The sequence below is a fragment of the Drosophila bipectinata genome, chromosome 3R (assembly GCF_030179905.1).
Source record: "Drosophila bipectinata strain 14024-0381.07 chromosome 3R, DbipHiC1v2, whole genome shotgun sequence".
In the NCBI taxonomy this organism is placed as follows: Eukaryota; Metazoa; Arthropoda; class Insecta; order Diptera; family Drosophilidae; genus Drosophila; species Drosophila bipectinata.
Window position 1 is genome coordinate 4230967 of NC_091739.1, and position 20276 is coordinate 4251242.

General features: G+C 40.6%; 5 protein-coding genes and 1 long non-coding RNA gene across 18 annotated transcripts; 1 reads left to right on the forward strand and 5 right to left on the reverse strand.

Moving 5' to 3' along the window:
* Positions 1-896: 896 nt before the first annotated feature.
* LOC108128034 (prolyl 4-hydroxylase subunit alpha-1-like) lies at positions 897-2850 on the reverse strand. Its single transcript, XM_070281778.1, has 6 exons — positions 2659-2850; positions 2449-2600; positions 2243-2393; positions 1367-2189; positions 1146-1314; positions 897-1082 (listed from the first exon to the last, which is right to left on the reverse strand). Exons 1-6 carry the CDS (start codon positions 2835-2837, stop codon positions 1003-1005), a joined length of 1554 nt encoding a protein of 517 aa, XP_070137879.1. The 5' UTR covers positions 2838-2850; the 3' UTR covers positions 897-1002.
* A 130-nt stretch (positions 2851-2980) lies between these two features.
* LOC138926612 (uncharacterized) lies at positions 2981-3742 on the reverse strand. 2 transcript variants are annotated; one of them, XR_011443192.1, is made up of 3 exons: positions 3441-3610; positions 3241-3380; positions 2981-3173 (listed from the first exon to the last, which is right to left on the reverse strand). It is a non-coding gene; the product is annotated as an uncharacterized lncRNA (long non-coding RNA). The 2 variants fall into 2 exon arrangements; XR_011443191.1 differs by having other exon boundaries at positions 3168-3380; positions 3441-3742.
* An 807-nt stretch (positions 3743-4549) lies between these two features.
* Positions 4550-11469, reverse strand: LOC108127990 (uncharacterized). Its single transcript, XM_070281953.1, has 13 exons — positions 11262-11469; positions 10912-11205; positions 10655-10854; positions 10054-10601; positions 9953-10000; positions 9753-9900; positions 9658-9685; positions 6255-6596; positions 6052-6203; positions 5847-5997; positions 4971-5793; positions 4750-4918; positions 4550-4690 (listed from the first exon to the last, which is right to left on the reverse strand). The coding sequence occupies exons 1-13, from the start codon at positions 11429-11431 to the stop codon at positions 4605-4607; spliced, it is 3159 nt and encodes a 1052-aa protein (XP_070138054.1). The 5' UTR covers positions 11432-11469; the 3' UTR covers positions 4550-4604.
* LOC122321560 (prolyl 4-hydroxylase subunit alpha-2) lies at positions 7352-9357 on the reverse strand. 2 transcript variants are annotated; one of them, XM_043211864.2, is made up of 6 exons: positions 9169-9356; positions 8966-9117; positions 8760-8910; positions 7884-8706; positions 7658-7826; positions 7352-7598 (listed from the first exon to the last, which is right to left on the reverse strand). In XM_043211864.2, the coding sequence occupies exons 1-6, from the start codon at positions 9345-9347 to the stop codon at positions 7513-7515; spliced, it is 1560 nt and encodes a 519-aa protein (XP_043067799.2). In that variant the 5' UTR covers positions 9348-9356; the 3' UTR covers positions 7352-7512. The 2 variants fall into 2 exon arrangements, 1 of the variants encoding a protein (XP_043067799.2); XR_011443074.1 differs by having other exon boundaries at positions 7487-7598; positions 7658-7786; positions 9169-9357.
* A 626-nt stretch (positions 11470-12095) lies between the features above and the next one.
* Positions 12096-20271, forward strand: LOC108128190 (phosphoribosyl pyrophosphate synthase-associated protein 2). 10 transcript variants are annotated; one of them, XM_017245638.3, is made up of 8 exons: positions 12096-12191; positions 17589-17825; positions 17886-18174; positions 18233-18399; positions 18991-19047; positions 19321-19465; positions 19531-19677; positions 19742-20271. In XM_017245638.3, exons 2-8 carry the CDS (start codon positions 17629-17631, stop codon positions 19898-19900), a joined length of 1161 nt encoding a protein of 386 aa, XP_017101127.1. In that variant the 5' UTR covers positions 12096-12191; positions 17589-17628; the 3' UTR covers positions 19901-20271. The 10 variants fall into 10 exon arrangements, with proteins under 10 accessions (XP_017101127.1, XP_017101122.1, XP_017101131.1 ...); XM_017245633.3 differs by having other exon boundaries at positions 12117-12390; XM_070280981.1 differs by lacking the exon at positions 12096-12191 and adding an exon at positions 12571-12587.
* Positions 13802-16881, reverse strand: LOC108128189 (cytosolic carboxypeptidase 6). 2 transcript variants are annotated; one of them, XM_070280967.1, is made up of 5 exons: positions 16815-16881; positions 15383-15948; positions 14953-15327; positions 14583-14898; positions 13802-14526 (listed from the first exon to the last, which is right to left on the reverse strand). In XM_070280967.1, exons 1-5 carry the CDS (start codon positions 16825-16827, stop codon positions 13937-13939), a joined length of 1860 nt encoding a protein of 619 aa, XP_070137068.1. In that variant the 5' UTR covers positions 16828-16881; the 3' UTR covers positions 13802-13936. The 2 variants fall into 2 exon arrangements, with proteins under 2 accessions (XP_070137068.1, XP_017101120.2); XM_017245631.3 differs by lacking the exon at positions 16815-16881 and adding an exon at positions 16135-16195.
* Positions 20272-20276: the final 5 nt, after the last annotated feature.

Below are 20276 nucleotides of genomic sequence, written 5' to 3' on the forward strand. Positions count from 1 at the left end.
CATAGAACCCGACTTTGAAGCCTTAAATTTTTTAGAAAAAAGCATGCAGAATACGGGTGACAGTCCTTCACGATCCAAGATATAAATCTTTTTATGACCTCATTCTTATCTGCATCTAATTCTATTTTCATCTCCTGTGTATTTGTTAATAGTATGCAACACTTGTCTGGACAAATTTGAGTTTTGCCTTTGGATGAATTTATGGACTATTTCGCATGTACTACAAAATATCCATCCATCAAATACAAATATCCAATATATCCATCCGAGTCATCTCGATGTTTGTATGTACATATGTAACATAAAATATTCCATATGACGCTTTTACTTTTCTTCCGTTGAACAATCCTGTACTCCCCGGTTGTAATTTTTTGCCTTATGTTTTCGGCTCATATTTTTGCGACCTCAGCTTCTCCCACAGACTGCGGAATATAAGTTCAAATTAATAAGTAATTAAAGTTATTACATTAATTTGTAATTAGAAAATAATTCTTTAGCAACTCCTTAACCATTCTGAAAAATTAAACAATTGAAAACCATTTAGGATAAAATAGTTGAATTACATTTTTAGAATGGCAATTTTTTCAAAAGGGTTGTCCAAACTCATTTCCTTAATGAGTTTCTTATACAAATCCATAAGATATAAAATTTGACCTTCAGAGCTACACAATGATTTGGTGCAAGGGACTGATATCGATAATAAACCATAGACTAAACATAGATAAGTTGAATCCGACATAACTGAAAAACTGTTTTCTGGCTTAAATCACTGTTGAAAATATTTTACCACACCTCATTCAACATGCTGGATAATGAATAATAAGGATAATAGTTAAAGCTTTTTGGTTTTTTAGAAAACTTTACTCGAAGCATTATTAAAACTTTATTTTTAAAAATGTATTTATTTTGTTATTTATTTTTAAAATAGGATTTATAAGAATTAAAATAATCTAACAATAAGGTTTTAAGGCTTGAAATTGGGAATAAAATCGCGTAAAAATATTATGCATTTGATCGATCTCCTTGGCGAAGTGTAGGTTTAAGAAACATTTGATTATATTCATAAATCCAACCTGCCATGGCTGCATTGAAATTAAGAATACATAGAATAAACTTTATATTTCAACAACATTATAGAAACTCACCCAGTTTGGTGCCATGGAAAACAGGACAGGCCCCATGAAGTGTGTTGACATCAAAGTCGTGGGTCTCTCCCCTAAGATTATGCCAAAACAATACCTTTCCTTTTTGGGCTGGGACCTTAACCATTAAATCGGGGAATACCGTAGCACCGCCATGTGGGGCATCATTAAGCTATAAAAAATGTTCTAACAAAACATAAATTTAAGTTTATCCAAAAACTCACATAAAACAAAACGGTGGCGATGCGATCCCCTTCCGGTGGCATCATTCCTAGCGACATGTTAAAATAGTCGCAATGCGGGGAGTGATGGCCCCCGAATTCATATTTTAGTACCTGAAAACGTTGCCCATTCCAGATAATTAGTCCGGTAATATCCCTCACTATATTTTGAATGTGTTTGTACAGTGGTCCATTGGGTCCGTTGATGTCTTCACCAAGTTCTGGCATCCAAAATCCCAAGGCGGATCGAACATTTTCCCTTCTTATGGTTCCTGGGGGCTGAACAACATTCGCAGCTTCCACTTTAGTCTCGCTCAAACGTAGAACTTCTGCGATAGCCCGTTCGGCCAGGACATCGTGGTAGACAACGACATACGGGTCCAGAGAAATCTCCTCCATTTTTAAAGGTGCTATTTTCAAAAATGGTGTAGAGGTGGAGTTGTATCGGCAAAGAAGTCTGGTGGGAATTGGGGTATGAGAGTTACGGCAGCAAGCACTATACGCTTTTGACAAAGTGGGAAACAAATTTTTAGACCCTTTCGGTTGTGCCATGTATAGATCCATCAGATCAGGTGTCTTCTCTGCGAGATCAGGCTGGGACTTTAATAGATTGAAAGCTTCATCAGTTTGACCCAATTGGGTCAGACATCGAGCCAGCAGCAACACCACCTCACGAACGGAAAGACCAAGGACCTCGTGAACCTCTTCATTATCCTCACTCATCAAGTGTTTGGTGTTCTTTAGCCAATCAGCAGCCGCATCTATTTTACCAGACTTTAAATAATATTTTGCAATGGCAAAGCAATCCAGCGCTGTGAGAGTGGAACTTAGAGGGAAATATTAATTTCTATCCTAGCTAATATCCTCTAGATAACCTACTTTAACTGTATTCCTTCTATGTGGCCATTTATCATTTCCAGTGCCGTGAGACCATAGGTATGTTGAATTCGAGTAATGGACTCTGTAGCTGCCACTAAATTTGAGTGATTGGGTAATTCTTGAAGTTTTTCCTTGAGAAAATTTATTTGATCTGGAAAATATTTCTTTCAAGATCATTTGATTCTAATTCTTTGTTTTCCACAAACCTTGACCTACTGGCCTTTTCATGAACTTCTCTAAATAGCCCCAGTCTTCGTACAAATGCCGAATGAGTGGAAAACTGTGCAAGGGATTCGATAGATATTCCTCTTCAATGCCCTTTGCTGCCTTCAAGGGCTGTCGAATTTCTTTAACTATTCTGTTTAACAAAATTTGGATAATTTTTAAACATTGTCTATGTAGTATAAAGGAAGTACCTTTGTACATGCTGTGCCTTTTCCTCCAGTTTATCTGCATATTTGAATAAATTGTAACTAAGTTGCTCATCTAATTCCATTAGATAATCCTTGTCAGCATCAGATAAATGAAAGGAAGTGCTTCTTGCATTTTTTGCACTTACAAGTAGTACCAATAGAACACTCTGAGGCCAAATCATTTTGAGACTGATTTGGAAAATTTTCCTGGCATTTGATTTTAAGTTAATTAAAGCGTGAAAACTAAATTGATTTTCTATGCAGCCGTTCTGAAAAATTAAGGAGAAGCAATTGAAATATAAATTCTCTGCTTTAAATATGTTTTATTTTCTTGGACATCCCCCAAGTCCATAGGTTTATGACACTGAATTTATAATTTTATTTTACCTAATTTAATATATTATTGTTATATTTTTTATTTAATCAAGTGTGACAAATTGCTTCCTTTAAAAAAAAAATCCATTTTCATTAATCCATCAAAAATTTTTACTAATCCTGGTACATGAACTTGATTATTACTAGAAGAAAGATATTTTACTCATTTTATCTTTACATAAATTTTAAATGATATTGTATCTATATTACCAAGACCATGGCCATCTATATTACAAATTGTGGTCCTAAGTTCTTTTTCATCAAAGGCCACCAAAAAATTTCTCTTCTTGGGTTGTACAAACATATCAAACTTGCAGTCAGGAAAGATAATAGCTCCACCCGTCCTTCAGCTAAAATACAGCATTGGGTGGACATGCGAATATTTTTGCTAAAATATTTTTGGGACCTACTGAGTTTGTCCAGCGCATATGGCATATGGTAATTGCAATACATTTTCCAACTTGGTGCTCCTATTTGGTTGTAAAGGTCACTATATTGCGACTGTGAAAAGTTTTCGGCAGCCACTCGATAATAAACCAAAAACAAAAGTAAGTTGAATTCGACATGACTGTAAAGAAGATAGTTTCTTTTCTGGCTTAAATCACAGTTGAAAATATTTTAACACGCCTCATTCGACTTGACGAATGGTGAATTATAGAGATACTAATTTAAGGGGAGGTTCTTTTGGATTTTTTGAAAAAATCGATTTTTTTTTTTTTAATAAAATGAAAGTTACATATGTGTAAAATATACGTGCCAAGAGATATTTCGATACGACGTGTATTTCTTGAGCTAGAGCGTTTCGAACATACCCATGATAACAAGAAAGCTATCTAAAGGCAAAGCTTCTAAAAACTTTAAACGCATTTTTCTCGGAACCATGTTTTCAAACTTCTTGTCGCGCACTGGGCTCGTTCTATTGATCCGATTTCTTTCATTCAAAAAATGTTTAAAAGTACATACTTTTTTGTATGCCTTATACCTAAAATTGACATAAAAAATTGTTTATTTTTAATTTTTAAATGAGATCAAAGTAAAAAAAAGAGAAAAAATGTCACTTTTTTTTTAAACGTCCATGAAATTGGTTTATTTTTACCAAAATTAATTGTCGTTAGGTATAAGGCATAGGAAATTCCATCAATTTTAATAAAGTATATACATTTCTAATTTAAGTTTACTACCAGCGGCCCGACATTCGACAAAGCAGAAATATAGAGGTCGACGAGATCCGCCATTTTGAATTTCCTGAATATTCGAATATTTCCTAATCGTTAATAAACAACGAATCAAAAGTTCAAAAGCATAAGTTCGTATGTCTTTTCATTTTCCGGCAATCCATTCTCAAAGTTTGCTTTATTTTCGAAAAAATCCAAAAGAACCTCCCCTTAAGATTGGCTTTTGGGTCGTTGAAACTTTATTTTTAAAACTTTATATTTTACTTTTTATTTATTTTAAACGTGGGAGAAAAATTATACCAAATTAAAAATTATCTAAATTAATAAGGTTTTAGGGCTTGAGACTAAGAAAAAAATCGCGTAATACGAAAGCTAAACTTGAAGTATTATTATTTATTGTTATGTATATGCATTTGGTCGATCTCCTTGGCGAAGTGTAGGTTTAAGAAACATTTGATTATATTCATAAATCCAACCTGCCATAGCTGCATTGAAATTGAGAGTAGAATAAACTTTATATTGCAACAAGATTATAGAAACTCACCCAGTTTGGTGCCATGGAAAACAGGACAGGCCCCATGAAGTGTGTTGACATCAAAGTCGTGGGTCTCTCCCCTAAGATTATGCCAAAACAATACCTTTCCTTTCTGGGCCGGGACTTTAACCATCAAATCGGGGAATACCGTAGCACCGCCATGTGGTGCATCATTAAGCTATACAAAATTTTCTAACAAAACATCAATTTATATATATCCAAAAACTCACATAAAACAAAACGGTGGCGATGCGATCTCCTTTCTGTCGCGTTAATCGTATCGACATGTTAAAAAAGTCGCAATGCGGGGAATAATGGCCCCCGAATTCATATTTTAGAACCTGATAGTGTTGCTCATTCCCAATAACGAATCCGGTAATATCCCTCACTATATTTAGAATGTGTTTGTACAGTGGTCCATTGGGTCCGTTGATGTCTTCACCAAGTTCTGGCAACCAAAATCCCAAGGCGGATCGAACATTTTCCCATCTTATGGTTCCTATGGGCTGAACAACCCTTACAGGTTCCACTTTAGTCTCGCTCAAACGTAGAACTTCTGCGATAGCCCGTTCGGCCAGGACATCGTGGTAGACAACGACATACGGGTCCAGAGAAATCTCCTCCATTTTTAAAGGTGCTATTTTCAAAAATGGTGTAGAGGTGGAGTTGTATCGGCAAAGAAGTCTGGTGGGAATTGGGGTATGAGAGTTACGGCAGCAAGCACTATACGCTTTTGACAAAGTGGGAAACAAATTTTTAGACCCTTTCGGTTGTGCCATGTATAGATCCATCAGATCAGGTGTCTTCTCTGCGAGATCAGGCTGGGACTTTAATAGATTGAAAGCTTCATCAGTTTGACCCAATTGGGTCAGACATCGAGCCAGCAGCAACACCACCTCACGAACGGAAAGACCAAGGACCTCGTGAACCTCTTCATTATCCTCACTCATCAAGTGTTTGGTGTTCTTTAGCCAATCAGCAGCCGCATCTATTTTACCAGACTTTAAATAATATTTTGCAATGGCAAAGCAATCCAGCGCTGTGAGAGTGGAACTTAGAGGGAAATATTAATTTCTATCCTAGCTAATATCCTCTAGATAACCTACTTTAACTGTATTCCTTCTATGTGGCCATTTATCATTTCCAGTGCCGTGAGACCATAGGTATGTTGAATTCGAGTAATGGACTCTGTAGCTGGCACTAAATTTGAGTGATTGGGTAATTCTTGAAGTTTTTCCTTGAGAAAATTTATTTGATCTGGAAATGTTTCTTTCAAGATCATTTGATTCTAATTCTTTGTTTTCCACAAACCTTGACCTACTGGCCTTTTCATGAACTCCTCTAAATAGCCCCAGTCTTCGTACAAATGCCGAATGAGTGGAAAACTGTGCAAGGGATTCGATAGATATTCCTCTTCAATGCCCTTTGCTGACTTCAAGGGCTGTCGAATTTCTTTAACTATTCTGTTTAAAGGATAATTTTAAAATATTGTCTATAAAGTATAAAGGAAGTACCTTTGTACATGCTCTGCCTTTTCCTCCAGTTTATCTGCATATTCGAATAAATTGTAACTAAGTTGCTCATCTAATTCCATTAGATAATCCTTGTCAGCATCTGATAAATGAAAGGAAGTGCTTCTTGCATTTTTTGCACTTACAAGTAGTACCAATAAAACACTCTGAGGCCAAATCATTTTAAGACTGATTTGGAAACTTTTCCAGGCATATGATTTTAAATTAATAAAAGCGTGATAACTAAATTGATTTTTCATGCAGCCGTTCTGAAAAATTGAAATATAAATTCTCTGCTTTAAATATGTTTTATTTTCTTGGACATCTCCCATAGGTCCATAGGTTTAAGACACTGAATTTATAATTTAATTTTACCTAATTTAATATATTATTATTACATTTTTTATTTAATCAAGTGTGACACATTGCTTCCTTTAAAAAAAATCCTTTTTCATTAATCCATCAAAAATTTTTACTAATCTGGTACCCGAACTAGATCATTACTAGAAGAAAGATATTTTACTGATTTTATCTTTACATAAATTTTAAATGATATTGTATCTATATTACCAAGACCATGGCCATCTATATTAGGAAAAATTGTTGTCCTAAGTTCTTTTTCATCAAAGGCCACCAAAATATTTCTCTTCTTGGGTTGTACAAACATATCAAACTTAATAGTAATAGCTCAATAGTAATAGGAAAGATAATAGCTCCACCCGTCCTTCAGCTAAAATACAGCATTGGGTGGACATGCAAATATTTTTGCTAAAAAAATATTTTTTTTATTTATTATTTTTTTTTTTTGGGCCTACTGAGTTTGTCCAGCGCCCTGGCATATGGAAATTGCGATACATATTCCAACTTGGTGTTCCTATTTGGTCGTAAAGGTCACTATATTGCGACTGTGAAAAGTTTTCGGCAGCCACCCGATAATGAACCAAAAACAAAGGTAAGTTGAATTCGACATGACTGTAAAGAAGATAGTTTCTTTTCTGGCTTAAATCACAGTTGAAAATATTTTAACGCGCCTCATTCGACTTGACGAATGGTTAATTATAGAGATACTAATTTAAGATTGGCTTTTGGGTCGTTGAAACTTTGTTTTTAAAACTTTATATTTTACATTTTATTTATTTTAAATATGGGAGAAAAATTATATCAAATTAAAAATTATCTAAATTAGAAAGGTTTTAGGGCTTGAGACTAAGAAAAAAATCGCGTAATACGAAAGCTAAACTTGAAGTATTATTATTTATTGTTATGTATATGCATTTGGTCGATCTCCTTGGCGAAGTGTAGGTTTAAGAAACATTTGATTATATTCATAAATCCATCCTGCCATGGCTGCATTGATATTGAGAGTAGAATAAACTTTATATTACAACAAGATTATAGAAACTCACCCAGTTTGGTGCCATGGAAAACAGGGCAGGCCCCATGAAGTGTTTTGACATCAAAGTCGTGGGTCTCTCCCCTAAGATTATGCCAAAACAATACCTTTCCTTTTTGGGCCGGGACCTTAACCATTAAATCTGGGAATACCGTAGCACCGCCATGTGGTGCATCATTAAGCTATAACAAATTTTCTAACAAAACATCAATTTATATATAATATATCCAAAAACTCACATAAAACAAAACGGTGGCGATGCGATCTCCTTCCTCTCGCGTTATTTGTAGCGACATGTTAAAAAAGTCGCAATGCGGGGAATAATGGCCCCCGAATTCATATTTTAGAACCTGATAGTATTGCTCATTCCCAATAACGAATCCGGTAATATCCCTCACTATATTTTGAATGTGTTTGTACAGTGGTCCATTGGGTCCGTTGATGTCTTCACCAAGTTCTGGCAACCAAAATCCCAAGGCGGATCGAACATTTTCCCTTCTTATGGTTCCTGGGGACTGAACAACTTTCACAGCTTCCACTTTAGTCTCGCTCAAACGTAGAACTTCTGCGATAGCCCGTTCGGCCAGGACATCGTGGTAGACAACGACATACGGGTCCAGAGAAATCTCCTCCATTTTCAAAGGTGCTATTTTCAGAAATGGTGTAGAGGTGGAGTTGTATCGGCAGAGAAGTCTGGTGGGATTTGGGGTATGAGAGGAACGACAGCAAGCACTATACGCTTTCGACCAAGTGGGAAACAAATTTTTAGACCCTTTCGGTTGTGCCATGTATAGATCCATCAGATCAGGTGTCTTCTCTGCGAGATCAGGCTGGGACTTTAATAGATTGAAGGCTTCATCAGTTTGACCCAATTGGGTCAGACATCGAGCCAGCAGCATCACCACCTCACGAACGGAAAGACCAAGGACCTCGTGAACCTCTTCATTATCCTCACTCATCAAGTGTTTGGTGTTCTTTAGCCAATCAGCAGCCGCATCGATTTTACCAGACTTTAAATAATATTTCGCAATAGCAAAGCAATCCAGCGCTGTGAGAGTAGAACTTAAAGGGAAATATTAATGTTTATCTTTGCTTATATCCTCTAGATAACCTACTTTAACTGTATTCCTTCTATGTGGCCATTAATCATTTCAAATGCCGTGAGACCATAGGTATGTTGAATGCGAGCAATGGCCTCTGTGGCTTCCACTACCTCCGAGTATATGGGTAATTCTTGAAGTTTTTCCTTGAGAAAATTTTTTTGATCTGGGAAGTGTTTCTTTTAATATCATTTGATTCTCATTCTTTGTTTTCCACAAACCTTGACCTACTGGCCTTTTCATGAACTCCTCTAAATAGCCCCAGTCCTCATACAAATGCCGAATGAGTGGAAAACTGTGCAAGGGATTCGATAGATATTCCTCTTCAATACCCTTTGCTGCCTTCAAGGGCTGTCGAATTTCTTTAACTATTCTGTTTAAAGGATAATTTTCAAATATTGTCTATATAGTATAAAGGAAGTACCTTTGTACATGCTGTGCCTTTTCCTCCAGTTTATCTGCATATTCAAATAAATTGTAACTAAGTTGCTCATCTAATTCCATTAGATAATCCTTGTCAGCATCTGATAAATGAAAGGAAGTGCTTCTTGCATTTTTTGCACTTACAAGTAGTACCAATAGAACACTCTGAGGCCAAATCATTTTAAGACTGATTTGGAAAATTTTCCTGGCATTTGATTTTTAATTAATAAAAGCGTGACAACTAAATTGATTTTCTATGCAGCCGTTCTGAAAAATTAAGGAGAATCAATTGAAATATAATTTCTCTGCTTAAAATATGTTTTATTTTCTGGACTTTTGGGATATAGGTTTACGACACTGAATTTATAATTTAATTTAAACTAATATTATATATTATTATTATATTTTTTATTTAATAAAGTGTGATACAATGCTCCCTTAAAAAAACACACACCTTTTTGTGAATCCATAAAGTTTCAAAAATGTTTACTCTTCCTGGTACAGGAACTTGACCATTACTGGAAAAAAGATATATTACCGATTTTATCTTTATGTAATTTTTAAATTATATTCTATCTATATTACCAAGACCATGGCCAGCAATATTAGGACAAATTGTGGTCCTAAGTTTTTTTTCATCAAAGGCCAAAACATTTCCTTTCTTGGGTTGTACAAACACATCAAGCTTGTAGTCAGGAAAGATAAGAGCTCCACCCAAAGGAATATCATTAAGCTATTAAAAAAATCTTTGATGATAACTTTACTATGTAGATGATGCAACTCACAAATATTATGGCCGTGGCTTCGATCTTTGTGAATCTCACGTCGGAAAACTGGGTGGAAACATTACGTACTTAATATTCTAACATTTATCCAGATTCATTACCTGAGAATAGGCGCGGAATTTTTTAAATATTTCCATGGGTTGCAGTGTGTCGTAGGCTACTATGTAAAAGTTGTCAGAGTCCCTGTTATATCCTGTCATGTCCAGCACCCTCTCTCTGAGACCTTTTGTCACCGAACTATAACCATTCGAAACCGAGCAAACCGCAACCCCTTCTTCCAGCTGAAATAAAGCATTGGGTGGACACTTCGAATATACATTTACCATATGTTCGATCTCCGATTCGTAGACACTGTGCGGGTACATTATGGTGTAAGGGTCACTGATAACCTCCTCTAAGCGCATCCTAGCAAGTTGCAGGAAAGGGGTAACAAAGTTGTTGTATTCACAAACCAACCTATTCTCGTTGGAAGTTTTTTTGCCACGGCACATTTCCTGCACGTCGGTTGGACGATCTACATCATCGGAAATGGGGTCTAAGGGATCCCTTAAAGTAAGCAGCTCCATTTCACCTATTTCCTGCATGAGGTGAACGTTATGAGGACTCAATTTCGTAGCTACCTCGTAGGCTTGATACTTTTCCCTGCGATCTGGTGGAGATTGATAAAACAGTACTTTTTGCTTTAATATTTTTGGGACCTACTGAGTTTGTCCAGGGCCCTGGCATAATCGCGATACATTTTCCAACGTGGTGCTCCTATTTGGGCGTAAAGGTCACTGTATTCCGACTGTGAAAAGTTCTTGGCAGCCGCTCCTATCCACTTGGCTGCCACCTTATAATCCTGCTCTTTGTACCGCTCTAATCCCAAATGGTAACAATCCAAGGGCGATAGATGAATGGGACTGGAAGAAAAATATTCAACAAATATTAATTTTAGGAGTAAGAATGACCAATGTCACCTATTCCTTTCGTCCTGAGCTACCAATTCAGCAGGCTCATAGTTATAGAACTTGGTCACAATCCTGACATCCTCTGCCGCTCTTTGAAGGTCCCACTCATGGGGAAGTTTATCGAGGACCCGCTCTATATTGGCCGCCTCCTCTTCGCCCACTGTCTTCTCCATATATATCTGCCAAGAGACCCAGTCCTGGTGCATGTGGCGGATTAAACGAAAGGAGTTTAGGGGATTGGCAAGGTACAACTCGGGATCTTCTTTGGCCTCTTCGATCTCTTCTAGGTATTCGTTTACGGAGCTATAGAGTGGATATATACACTTGAAACATTTTCAAGAAACCGAAAAAAATCGTACCTATTTATAACGCTTATTTTTTCCCTCAATTTTTCCGCATATTCCTTTAGATTCCGCAACAGATAGCGTTCCACGTTTATCCAGGTTTCTTGACTTTTATCCTGATTGGACAGAGCACAAGAACATCCAAGGATGAATATGAAACTCAGAAGATGCAGTGGCTTTGCCATAACTTGGAAGAGTCCCGATTCTAACTGAATTTTTGAAAAGAAAATACCTGTAAGAACAAAATTTAAAATGATCTTGGTTTAACATCTATAACAAATCGAATTACACAAAACATTTTGCTCAAGAGTGACTCATATGATGTAAACAGAAAAAGATCGAGTTTTAATTTTTTTCAACGTAGCGGAAGAAATGCACAAGATACTTGGGAAAAAACTAAAAATAAAAACACGAATAAAACTTATAAAACTTGAAAATAATAATCCATTAAAATTAACTAATTAAAATTAAAATTCATTAAGTAACTATTTAAGTGGGTTAAAAAATAAATCATTCAAACAAAGCTCAAATAACATTGACAACGCTGCCAGATCATTGGAAATTGGTCTTTTCCTTGTGGTGCCGGTAAAATGTAAAATGTTACCCCTGTAAAATGTATTGGTGAAATGTAAAATCTTACTCCTATTTTAGACTTAGATTGTAAAGAAATGTTGCTCACGGGGGAAGAGTAAAAGTCAAAATACAATATTTGTCTACTTTATTATAGAAAAATAAATTAATATTAACAATACTAATAATTTATATTTATTTTCGACCATGAGGTAAAATTCACAACACTATATACATACAACATTTTGACAAGGAATATCGATATGTTTATACCACCGACAACCCTAGACAAAATAGAAAGAAATATATTTATATTCGGGTCGCAGATTTCGGGAAGATTTCTTGATAGAAAGTCGCAGAGTCGTGTTAAGAAGAGTAATTAGCAATTAATCCTAGTTGGTAGCTGAGTGTGTGTGTGTGCCTATCTCTGTCTCTCTCTACCCCGTTCTCCCCTCGTTCTGCCGGCACTTGAGAAAAAGGATACCAATTGAAAATCTTAAATTGCACTTCTGAAAGGATTATAACTTCAGTGAAATCTACAAAGAAACTACAACATGCTGCTGCAGCGGAACAAGTAAAAAAAGCAGCTGTTACGGCTTTTTTCTCGTTATTTCTGTGTTTAATTTAATTAGTGTGCGTGTGTGTGTTGTCCTCCTTTTTTCAATAATTATTTTCTATTTTCCCCCCTTTTTCCCCAATTGCTTTGTGTTTAATCAGTTGTCATATGTTTTCCATGTTTATTTTTCCAGTGCCCGCGAAGATTCTGAACAGGTTGGAAGATTAAACTGAATTACAAGTTACCAACACCTATTCCTTTTGATTTTGTTTTTCTAACCAATTTGCGAGATATTGCGTGCTAACGTAGATGGCCCCCACGAGCCCCAACCCCCCGTTGGCTGGAAATTCTGTTTGCATTTATTTTTAGCCCCATTTTGGTGTTTTTGTTGTATTTGTTATTGTTCTCATTTGTTACTTCATCTCGCTCTTTGTTTTGCTCTCCACTTTCTTGTGCACTGCGCGGCTGACTCTCACCAATACCAAAGTAAAGCTGCTCACAAGCAGATTTTGTGTGTGGGAATGCGTTTTAATTACTTAGTGTTGAATCCAATAAATGTTCATAGAATTCTAATTAATCTGTTTCATTTCTGTATTCTATTAACCCATTTTCCTCCTGTTAAACCACTTTAAAAGCTGTTTAAAGTTTTCTCCTCAAAACCCCCAAACAGCTGTTGCTTTTTCACTGCATCGATCTGGCAACCCCGCCTGCCCTCGCTTTTTAATTTCATTTCGCTCTTTTGCGCTCCATTTTGCCTCCAGCCATTCGCTTTTATTTATCAAAAAAACGGGCAAACGGCCACTTTATTGATTTCGTGTTAATTGAAAGCGTTAATCAGTTAAGAAGCGCGCTTTGGCCCACTCGCCTGTCAGTTCCCCGCCGTTATCAACAGTTTTCGCGCGTGTTTTCCCCATTTCCACGGCCCGTCGCGTGTGTGTGAGTGGCAAATCGCCTCAGGTACATATTTATTAGTACAGCTGATGGGCTTGCTGCAACTATATGGTCGTAATATCGTGGCCGATAAGATAAAAGTGCCAGCAAATCCATCTAATTACGGCCGAGTGATAGACCAACACCTCTGCTCTCACTCACGTGTGTTGCGAGTGGAACTTGAGTGGAATGCGACACTCCCATTGCGGTTCTTTGTTTTTTCGTTGTTGTTGTTGCAGTGTTTGATGTGGGTGTCTGCTAACTGTAAATAAGCCCGTTCATCCTACGAGACGGTGATATGAAGAGCTCACATGTCAACGGTCGCCAATTGAACGCATCTGGCAGCGGGCCAAAATAAGAGCAAGAAACAACAATAAACAATGGCCGTAGATAAGGCACCGCAAGTCACTCAAGAGGTGGCTCTCAGGCGGCGTACTTGTTGCCCCACAATGTTCTGAGCTTTCGGAAGGTCACACTCGTTGGGCGCAAACCATAGAAGTCATAAGACTCATTAATTTATTGTAATAGCTAATGTGTTGGAAAAACAAGCGACAAGCGTAGAAAAGGTTCGATTATATCTAGAAAGGTTAAAGCATCACTCAAGGGCAAGGGGGTGGAGATGTCCTTCCTGGTCCTACCTCCTGTCGGCGTCAAAGCTGTTCGATTTTAATTTAAGGCTTCCTCGGGTCAGCTGGTTCAGATCGATGATGGAAAGGTAGGGCTTGGGCGGAACGTTCACAGGCGTGGGCAGTTCAATAGTTACCGTGGCCGACTTCTTGCCCCTCGCACCGCCCACCCCGCCTCCCTGGTCGCTTCCCGCCTTGATAGCCCCCAGGGAGAAGGGGGAATACTGATCGTGTCCAGGAGTTAGAAAGGAGCTGGCCGTCGCTGCCCTCCTATAGTTCCGACAGCCACTGAAGCAGCTACTTCCCGGGGCAATAGGTCGCACGGGCGAAAACCCGCCCTCGTCCGAGGATCCCCCGCCTCCGCCGGAGTCATAGCATATGCTCAGATTTGTGTAGGCGATGGGGGCGTGGCAACGGGGCGTCTTGGGGCGTGGCTTCACCTCGTAGCGGGTCTTCGAGCGGGATCGCGAGTGGTGGGCGTGGCGGTTGCGACCCCGCCTCTTGCCCCGTACTTCGGTGACAATGGGCATGGGCAGGATGTTGATAAAGCGGTAGTACTGCAGCAGGGTCCTGGCCAGGTTCCTGCCAACCCGGTAGTCTGCAAAGGAAAAAGATTAAGATATGGCCTAAAGTTTTTCCTCCAAAGATACTCACATCCATCCTCGTTGTAAAGGGAGACGGTCTTGCCGTCCTTGAGGTAGTGGCCCGCCATGGACACCTCCAGGGTGTAGGCGTTCACCGTGTCACTGAGTCTCTCGCAGCTGAACCTCCTGGCACTCCCAGCCTTCCGCTCATCCGCGTTGAACATGGTGTGGTCCGCCACATAATCCGGAGCATTGCTGGCGAACAGACGCGGAAAAACGAGGTGCCGTTCGTACCTGTAAACATCCTCGTAGGTGTTGCCGTAAATGAAGCAGCCGTGCATGCTACTATTGGCATGCAAATCAATCACAAAGTCTATCTGATAGGTCTATGAACAAGGGAGGATTATAAGAAGACAGTATCGGAAGAAAAGGTCACTCACATCTGAGTTGTCCAGCTCGCGTAGCATGCCCTTCACTGCATGCAACTCCGGCTGCGTGAACTCCGACCCGATGTGCCAGTTTCGGTTCATATCCTGGCCCATCAGGTTGCAGCGGTTGTTGCCCAGGAACACCCCGTCCGGGTTGACCATGGGCACTATTTTGAAGACAAAGTTGTCTCTCAGAACAGCAGCTATGGGGTGGTTGCCCACCAGGAACTCAATGAGGCCCTGGCACACATGAGAGGCGGGGGCTTCACTGGAGTGGCTCCGGCACAGGATGACAATCACGCGGATAAAGCTGCGATCCAAGCGATTGGTAGAGCGTTGCTTCTGGGTGACATGGTCGATGGTCAGTAAGTCCACATTGCGATTTTGCTAAGGAACATGAAACATTATTTTATTGGAAAAATAAGGATAGAATAGGACATACCAAGGACTTGACGAGGACGCATCGGGTGAATCGCTTGTCTGATCCCTGCCTGGCATCGATCACGTTCAAATAGGACTGCAAGCGGGAGTAGCTATAGGGCCAGGCCAGGCAGAACTGATAGACATCCTCCTCCTTGTCGAAAATGAAGGCGAAACTCAGGACGTAGTGTCCTTGGTGCATGGCGGACCGATAGAAAAACACCTGCCGCTTCGGCAGTCGCTGCCACTTGGGCCGGCTGGAGCTTTTCACCAGCGGCGTCAGGCCCGAGGCGAAGAGGTTCCTGCTCTTGCTGATGTTGACTATGTTGAAGAGCACCCGCTGGTCCTGCTTCACATTGTCCACCGTGAAGTTGAACCAGAACCGGAAGCGGGGATTGCAGGTGTCCGGCCGGAGGAAGAGGTCGTATTCGAACTCGCCCACCAACTCGGCCTTGCCCAGGTTGCCCGTTTCGAAGGCGGCGTCGAAGCACAGGTGGCCTCGCTTGGCCTTGCCACTTTGGCCCGGAGGCCGGATTATCACGCGGGAAACATTTCCCAGGCCTCCCTCGCCATCACTGTCCTCGCTGTCTGTAAAGAGATTAAAGTATTATATGTACAACCTGTAGTTTCTGTCCAAATACGAGTACTTCAAGGTTTTTTTGATAAGAATCGAAAGTAAAAGCTGATTATCAAGTGAGTTCTTGACCTTGCCAATTGTAATCTGAGCACTTAGTTCAAATCTCATTCTAGGAAGACTAGTCCCCTTTTCAATACCGTCTGAGCCGCGCTCATACATGCTCGTATGCTGGAGAGGATCGCAAGCTATTCCCAGCATGTTGAAGTCTGTCCGTTGGTGCGTCTTTCTCTGGCGAAATTCTAGTTTCTTCTAATGCCGCCAGTCTTGGCCCGTTCAAGTGCTGGCCCTAATCCGACCTGGTTCTGGCCCTCCGCCTGAGCTGTCATAACTTTCTTGGCCTGAGGTTAGGCGCCTCCTCCTAATCCCGCCCAGCTCTGCTATCTTTAAACCCAGATCCCCCTAGCTGCTCCTGCCACTCTGCGCCACACATATGCGTGCCGCAAGTTTCCATTGCAGTCGCTGCCAGTGGCAGGTCTGAGCCGTCAAATGTCTAAAATTGAATAGTCGCCTCGCGGTTGCGTTGGCCCACAATGCAAGTCTAAGTTGAAGAAGTTGGAAACCGGAGGTGAATGTCTCGAGGCTTCAAAGCTCTTGAAATAGCTTCATAGATACTCTTTTTAGGGGTCTTATGGTTTTGGAAGGGGATAAATACCATAAGCTCTAAACTTAAGACCCTTTTATGCATTTTTGATTCTAAATTCTGAAAAAATATGTCCTATTACTTGTATTATCCAAGAAATATTTATATTTCTAGCGTATTTAAAAACGCTTATGTCCTGCTCCGCTGATGGCCCATATTTATGGCCATTTCACTTACCTGAGTCGCCCATTTCGCCGCTGACGTGCCGAGTTCCTCAACCCATCAACTTTTTCTTTACTTTGAAGCTGCTAGCCCTCGTCCCCTGGGCCAGGATCGAAAATAGAAATTCAATTAGCTTGGGCCGGCACTGTGATGGAATTTCTTGGGGCTTTCACTTTTCTCGAGTGGAGAAGTCGCGTGCAAGGCCTGAGGTGAGAGGCCGGAGATCTCTATCTGATGGCTGCTAATCCTGGGCAGCTCCCGGTCGCTCCTTGCCGCTTCCTCCGCACCAAGAGACTGCTTCGGAATCCCAGAAGCCTTCATTCGCATGTTGGCACTTTGACGTTGCCACGCCACTCACGTGTGTCGCCTTTTGTTTGGTCGATAACTCGGAGTAGCTTCCGGCTGGAGGGTTCGCCTGTGGTTTGTATTTCGCAGCGCAGTTGGCCCGCAGTTTCCACAACTGGGCAACCGAGACGAGAAAGGCCAAAGGACTAATTGCGTTCACCGGGGGCTATTTGGTTCACTGGGGCTAATCGATAAGCTCGTATATGGTAACGACTGGTGGGAGCCCTAACGACTGCGTGTGTGTTACTTTAACGGTTATGTCGCAAGTGAATGAACCCAGCAACACCCCAACAGCTTAACCCTTAACCCAGTTCCCAGGACATTATGTCCAAAAGGAGGTATTATGTTCTAATTTCTGGCCGTGTTACAGTTTTTGTTGTGTTTGTTTTTAAACGATGATCTTGAAGTGGAAGCGGTTGTGATAATCAGAGTGATCCTTTGCAGATTAGGCAGCGTACGCCCACCGAAGCGTTGCAGGAGCGACATGGACAACACCTCCACCTCGGACATTGTCATCATCAATGGAAACTCGCATCCGGACTTGGCCAACATGGTGGCCGAACGCATGGGCCTGAAGAATGGAGGGTGCTCCGTTTTCCACAAGTCCAACCGGGAGACCATTGTGGAAATCAGCGATTCTGTTAGAGGCAAGGACATCTACATCATCCAAACAGGAACCAAGTGAGTTGAAACAAGTTGCCGGTGCTAATGGCTATTAATGTCAACTCTTACTGACCCTAGGGATGCCAACAACAACATCATGGAGCTGCTCATCATGGCCTACGCCTGCAAAACTTCGTCTGCTCGGTCCATTGTGGGTGTGATCCCATACTTGCCATACTCGAAGCAATGCAAGATGCGCAAGCGCGGCTGCATCGTCTCCAAGCTGCTGGCCAAAATGATGTGCACCTCGGGCCTGACCCACATCATCACAATGGATCTGCACCAGAAGGAGATCCAGGGTTTCTTCGACATACCCGTGGACAACCTAAGGGCGTCGCCCTTTTTGCTCCAATATATTCAGGAGAGCGTGAGTGCTTCAGCATATATATCGTTAATCATATATTTAATTTGAACACTTCCACTAGATTCCCGACTATCGTAATTCGGTGATTGTGGCCCGCAATCCGGGCGTGGCTAAGAAGGCCAACTCGTACGCGGAGCGACTGCGTCTGGGCTTGGCGGTGATTCATGGGGAACAAAAGGAGGCTGAAAGCGATGAGGTAGATGGTCGCTATTCTCCTCCACCGACCAGGTGAGTTGCAGTTCCCCAATTCAAAGAGCAGGCCTCGCTGATCCAGTTGAAGTTGAAGTCCTTTAGTGGGGATTTTGTTTGATTTGTTAGTCATGTCCTTTTAAGTTGCTGTTAGCTTTTCTTGGTTAGTTTTCATGATCGCCAAGCTTTATCTTATGACTGAAGCTGGTTGCACATTAACCCTATAATTTACACCATGCACCACCTTTTGTTAATTTTAAACCACTTTTGTTAAAGAAGTAGCACTTGCATTTTTGACATTAATCATTTGAATCCTTTTTCAAACATTTTGGAAAGTTTCAACATTTTTCATCCCATCTGAGCTGCAACGCCCTTTATAAGTTTGTGTTACTGGCTTTTGTTTGTACTTCACAGCCAAGACAGGCACTTTTTTGTATGAATTCTTAATTATATTGGCTAGACCCTATTTGGCTTTATTTGAGTATCAAAGTCCTTGATTGTTTTGCTTAATTTATGCTCTAATCGGGTCACAAAAAGCTCGACACTCCAATGTCCGACCAGAGTCTTTGTCCAAATTGAAAAAGTTATAGAAAACGAAAATCGAAATTGATCTTTATTTGTGTTATGCAGTGCGTATAGCAATTTATTAGGAAATTCAGTTGAAATGTGCTTACCAGCGACGCCTAGGTTCGTATTTTACCTATTGTTTCATTTCAGTTTAATTATGATTTTAATCAATTGCCATTTGTACTTTTTCCCCACCGAAATCCACCACCCCAAAATACCACTCACTCCACTCCACCCACCCAACAACCACCCACACCCCACATGATTCTTTTCTTTTTTGGTTTCGATCTCGATCCAATGAACAACCTCGACAAAACCAACAACACTCAATGCACCACATTGCACCACTCGACACACTTGAACCGCGTGAAACTGACGCACACTAACCACTAGAAACTCTACTCCACAACACGCCCCATCCAGCAGCAACCGGACGCGCACCACTTCCGTCTCCGTGGGAGTGCCGGAGCACCCCGTGAAGGTCAAGCCGCCGCTGACAATTGTGGGAGATGTCAACGGGCGTATTGCCATCATGGTGGTGAGTATTGGAGAGTTTTAAAATATATTTTGAATGTCCTAACTGATGTATAATTATCTTAAAAGGACGATCTTATTGACGACGTCCAGGCGTTTGTGGCTGCCGCCGAAATGTTGAAGGACAATGGAGCCTGCAAGATCTACGTGCTGGCCACGCATGGTCTGCTCAGCTCGGATGCCCCGCGTCTACTGGATGAGTCGCCCATCGACGAAGTGAGTGCTACCTTTAATTTCCAAACACTTTAATTTTTAAACTTTTCTGAAATCTATTTGAAAGATCGTTGTCACCAATACCATTCCACACGAGATCCAGAAGCTGCAGTGCCACAAAATCAAGACGATCGATATCTCCATACTGATTGCCGAGGCCATTCGGCGCATTCACAACAAGGAGTCCATGTCGTACCTCTTCCGCAATGTAACGCTGGAGGACTAAGCTGTCTGGCTATCCACTACTCACATGCACTCACAGTACCCCACTCACAGTACCCAGTCCATAGCTTGAAGTCACAAATGAAAGAAATACGGAAAAGAGTCCGGCTTGTTTTGTGTCCGGTTTTTGTTTGTTTTTCGCTTTAGAAACCCATTGGAAGTGCGCCCAGCGTGCGTTTGCTCAAATAAACGAATGATCCAACATTGTAGCATACTTTTAGGCCCACATTGTACTCCACACTGAGCTACAGAGTAAGGTTCTTAATCCAATCGTTCATGGAAGGTTAACCACTTTCTTTGTTAGTTTGTAAGTCAAAGATCGCTAAACTTTGTCAAAAAAAAAGAAACAAGTAAATAAATACTGATTGTACTCTAGTCTG

Coding starts and splice junctions, on each gene's coding strand:
- LOC108128034 (XM_070281778.1), bottom strand. CDS start 2,837: ATGATTTGGCCTCAGAGTGTTCTATTGGTACTACTTGTAAGTGCAAAA. Junction 2,601..2,658: donor AAGGCACAGCATGTACAAAG/GTACTTCCTTTA, acceptor TTTGTTAAACAG/AATAGTTAAAGAAATTCGAC. Junction 1,315..1,366: donor TCGCCACCGTTTTGTTTTAT/GTGAGTTTTTGG, acceptor CATTTTTTATAG/CTTAATGATGCCCCACATGG.
- LOC122321560 (XM_043211864.2), bottom strand. CDS start 9,347: ATGATTTGGCCTCAGAGTGTTCTATTGGTACTACTTGTAAGTGCAAAA. Junction 9,118..9,168: donor AAGGCACAGCATGTACAAAG/GTACTTCCTTTA, acceptor TCCTTTAAACAG/AATAGTTAAAGAAATTCGAC. Junction 7,599..7,657: donor TTTCCATGGCACCAAACTGG/GTGAGTTTCTAT, acceptor ATATCAATGCAG/CCATGGCAGGATGGATTTAT.
- LOC108127990 (XM_070281953.1), bottom strand. CDS start 11,431: ATGGCAAAGCCACTGCATCTTCTGAGTTTCATATTCATCCTTGGATGT. Junction 9,901..9,952: donor AAGCCACGGCCATAATATTT/GTGAGTTGCATC, acceptor TTTTTTTAATAG/CTTAATGATATTCCTTTGGG. Junction 4,919..4,970: donor TCGCCACCGTTTTGTTTTAT/GTGAGTTTTTGG, acceptor AATTTTGTATAG/CTTAATGATGCACCACATGG.
- LOC108128190 (XM_017245633.3), top strand. CDS start 12,371: ATGCTGCTGCAGCGGAACAA. Junction 18,175..18,232: donor TCCAATATATTCAGGAGAGC/GTGAGTGCTTCA, acceptor CACTTCCACTAG/ATTCCCGACTATCGTAATTC. Junction 19,048..19,320: donor TGCTTACCAGCGACGCCTAG/GTTCGTATTTTA, acceptor ACTAACCACTAG/AAACTCTACTCCACAACACG.
- LOC108128189 (XM_017245631.3), bottom strand. CDS start 16,195: ATGCTGGGAATAGCTTGCGATCCTCTCCAGCATACGAGCATGTATGAG. Junction 15,949..16,134: donor GTATGAGCGCGGCTCAGACG/GTATTGAAAAGG, acceptor ATCTCTTTACAG/ACAGCGAGGACAGTGATGGC. Junction 14,527..14,582: donor CCTTTACAACGAGGATGGAT/GTGAGTATCTTT, acceptor TTTCCTTTGCAG/ACTACCGGGTTGGCAGGAAC.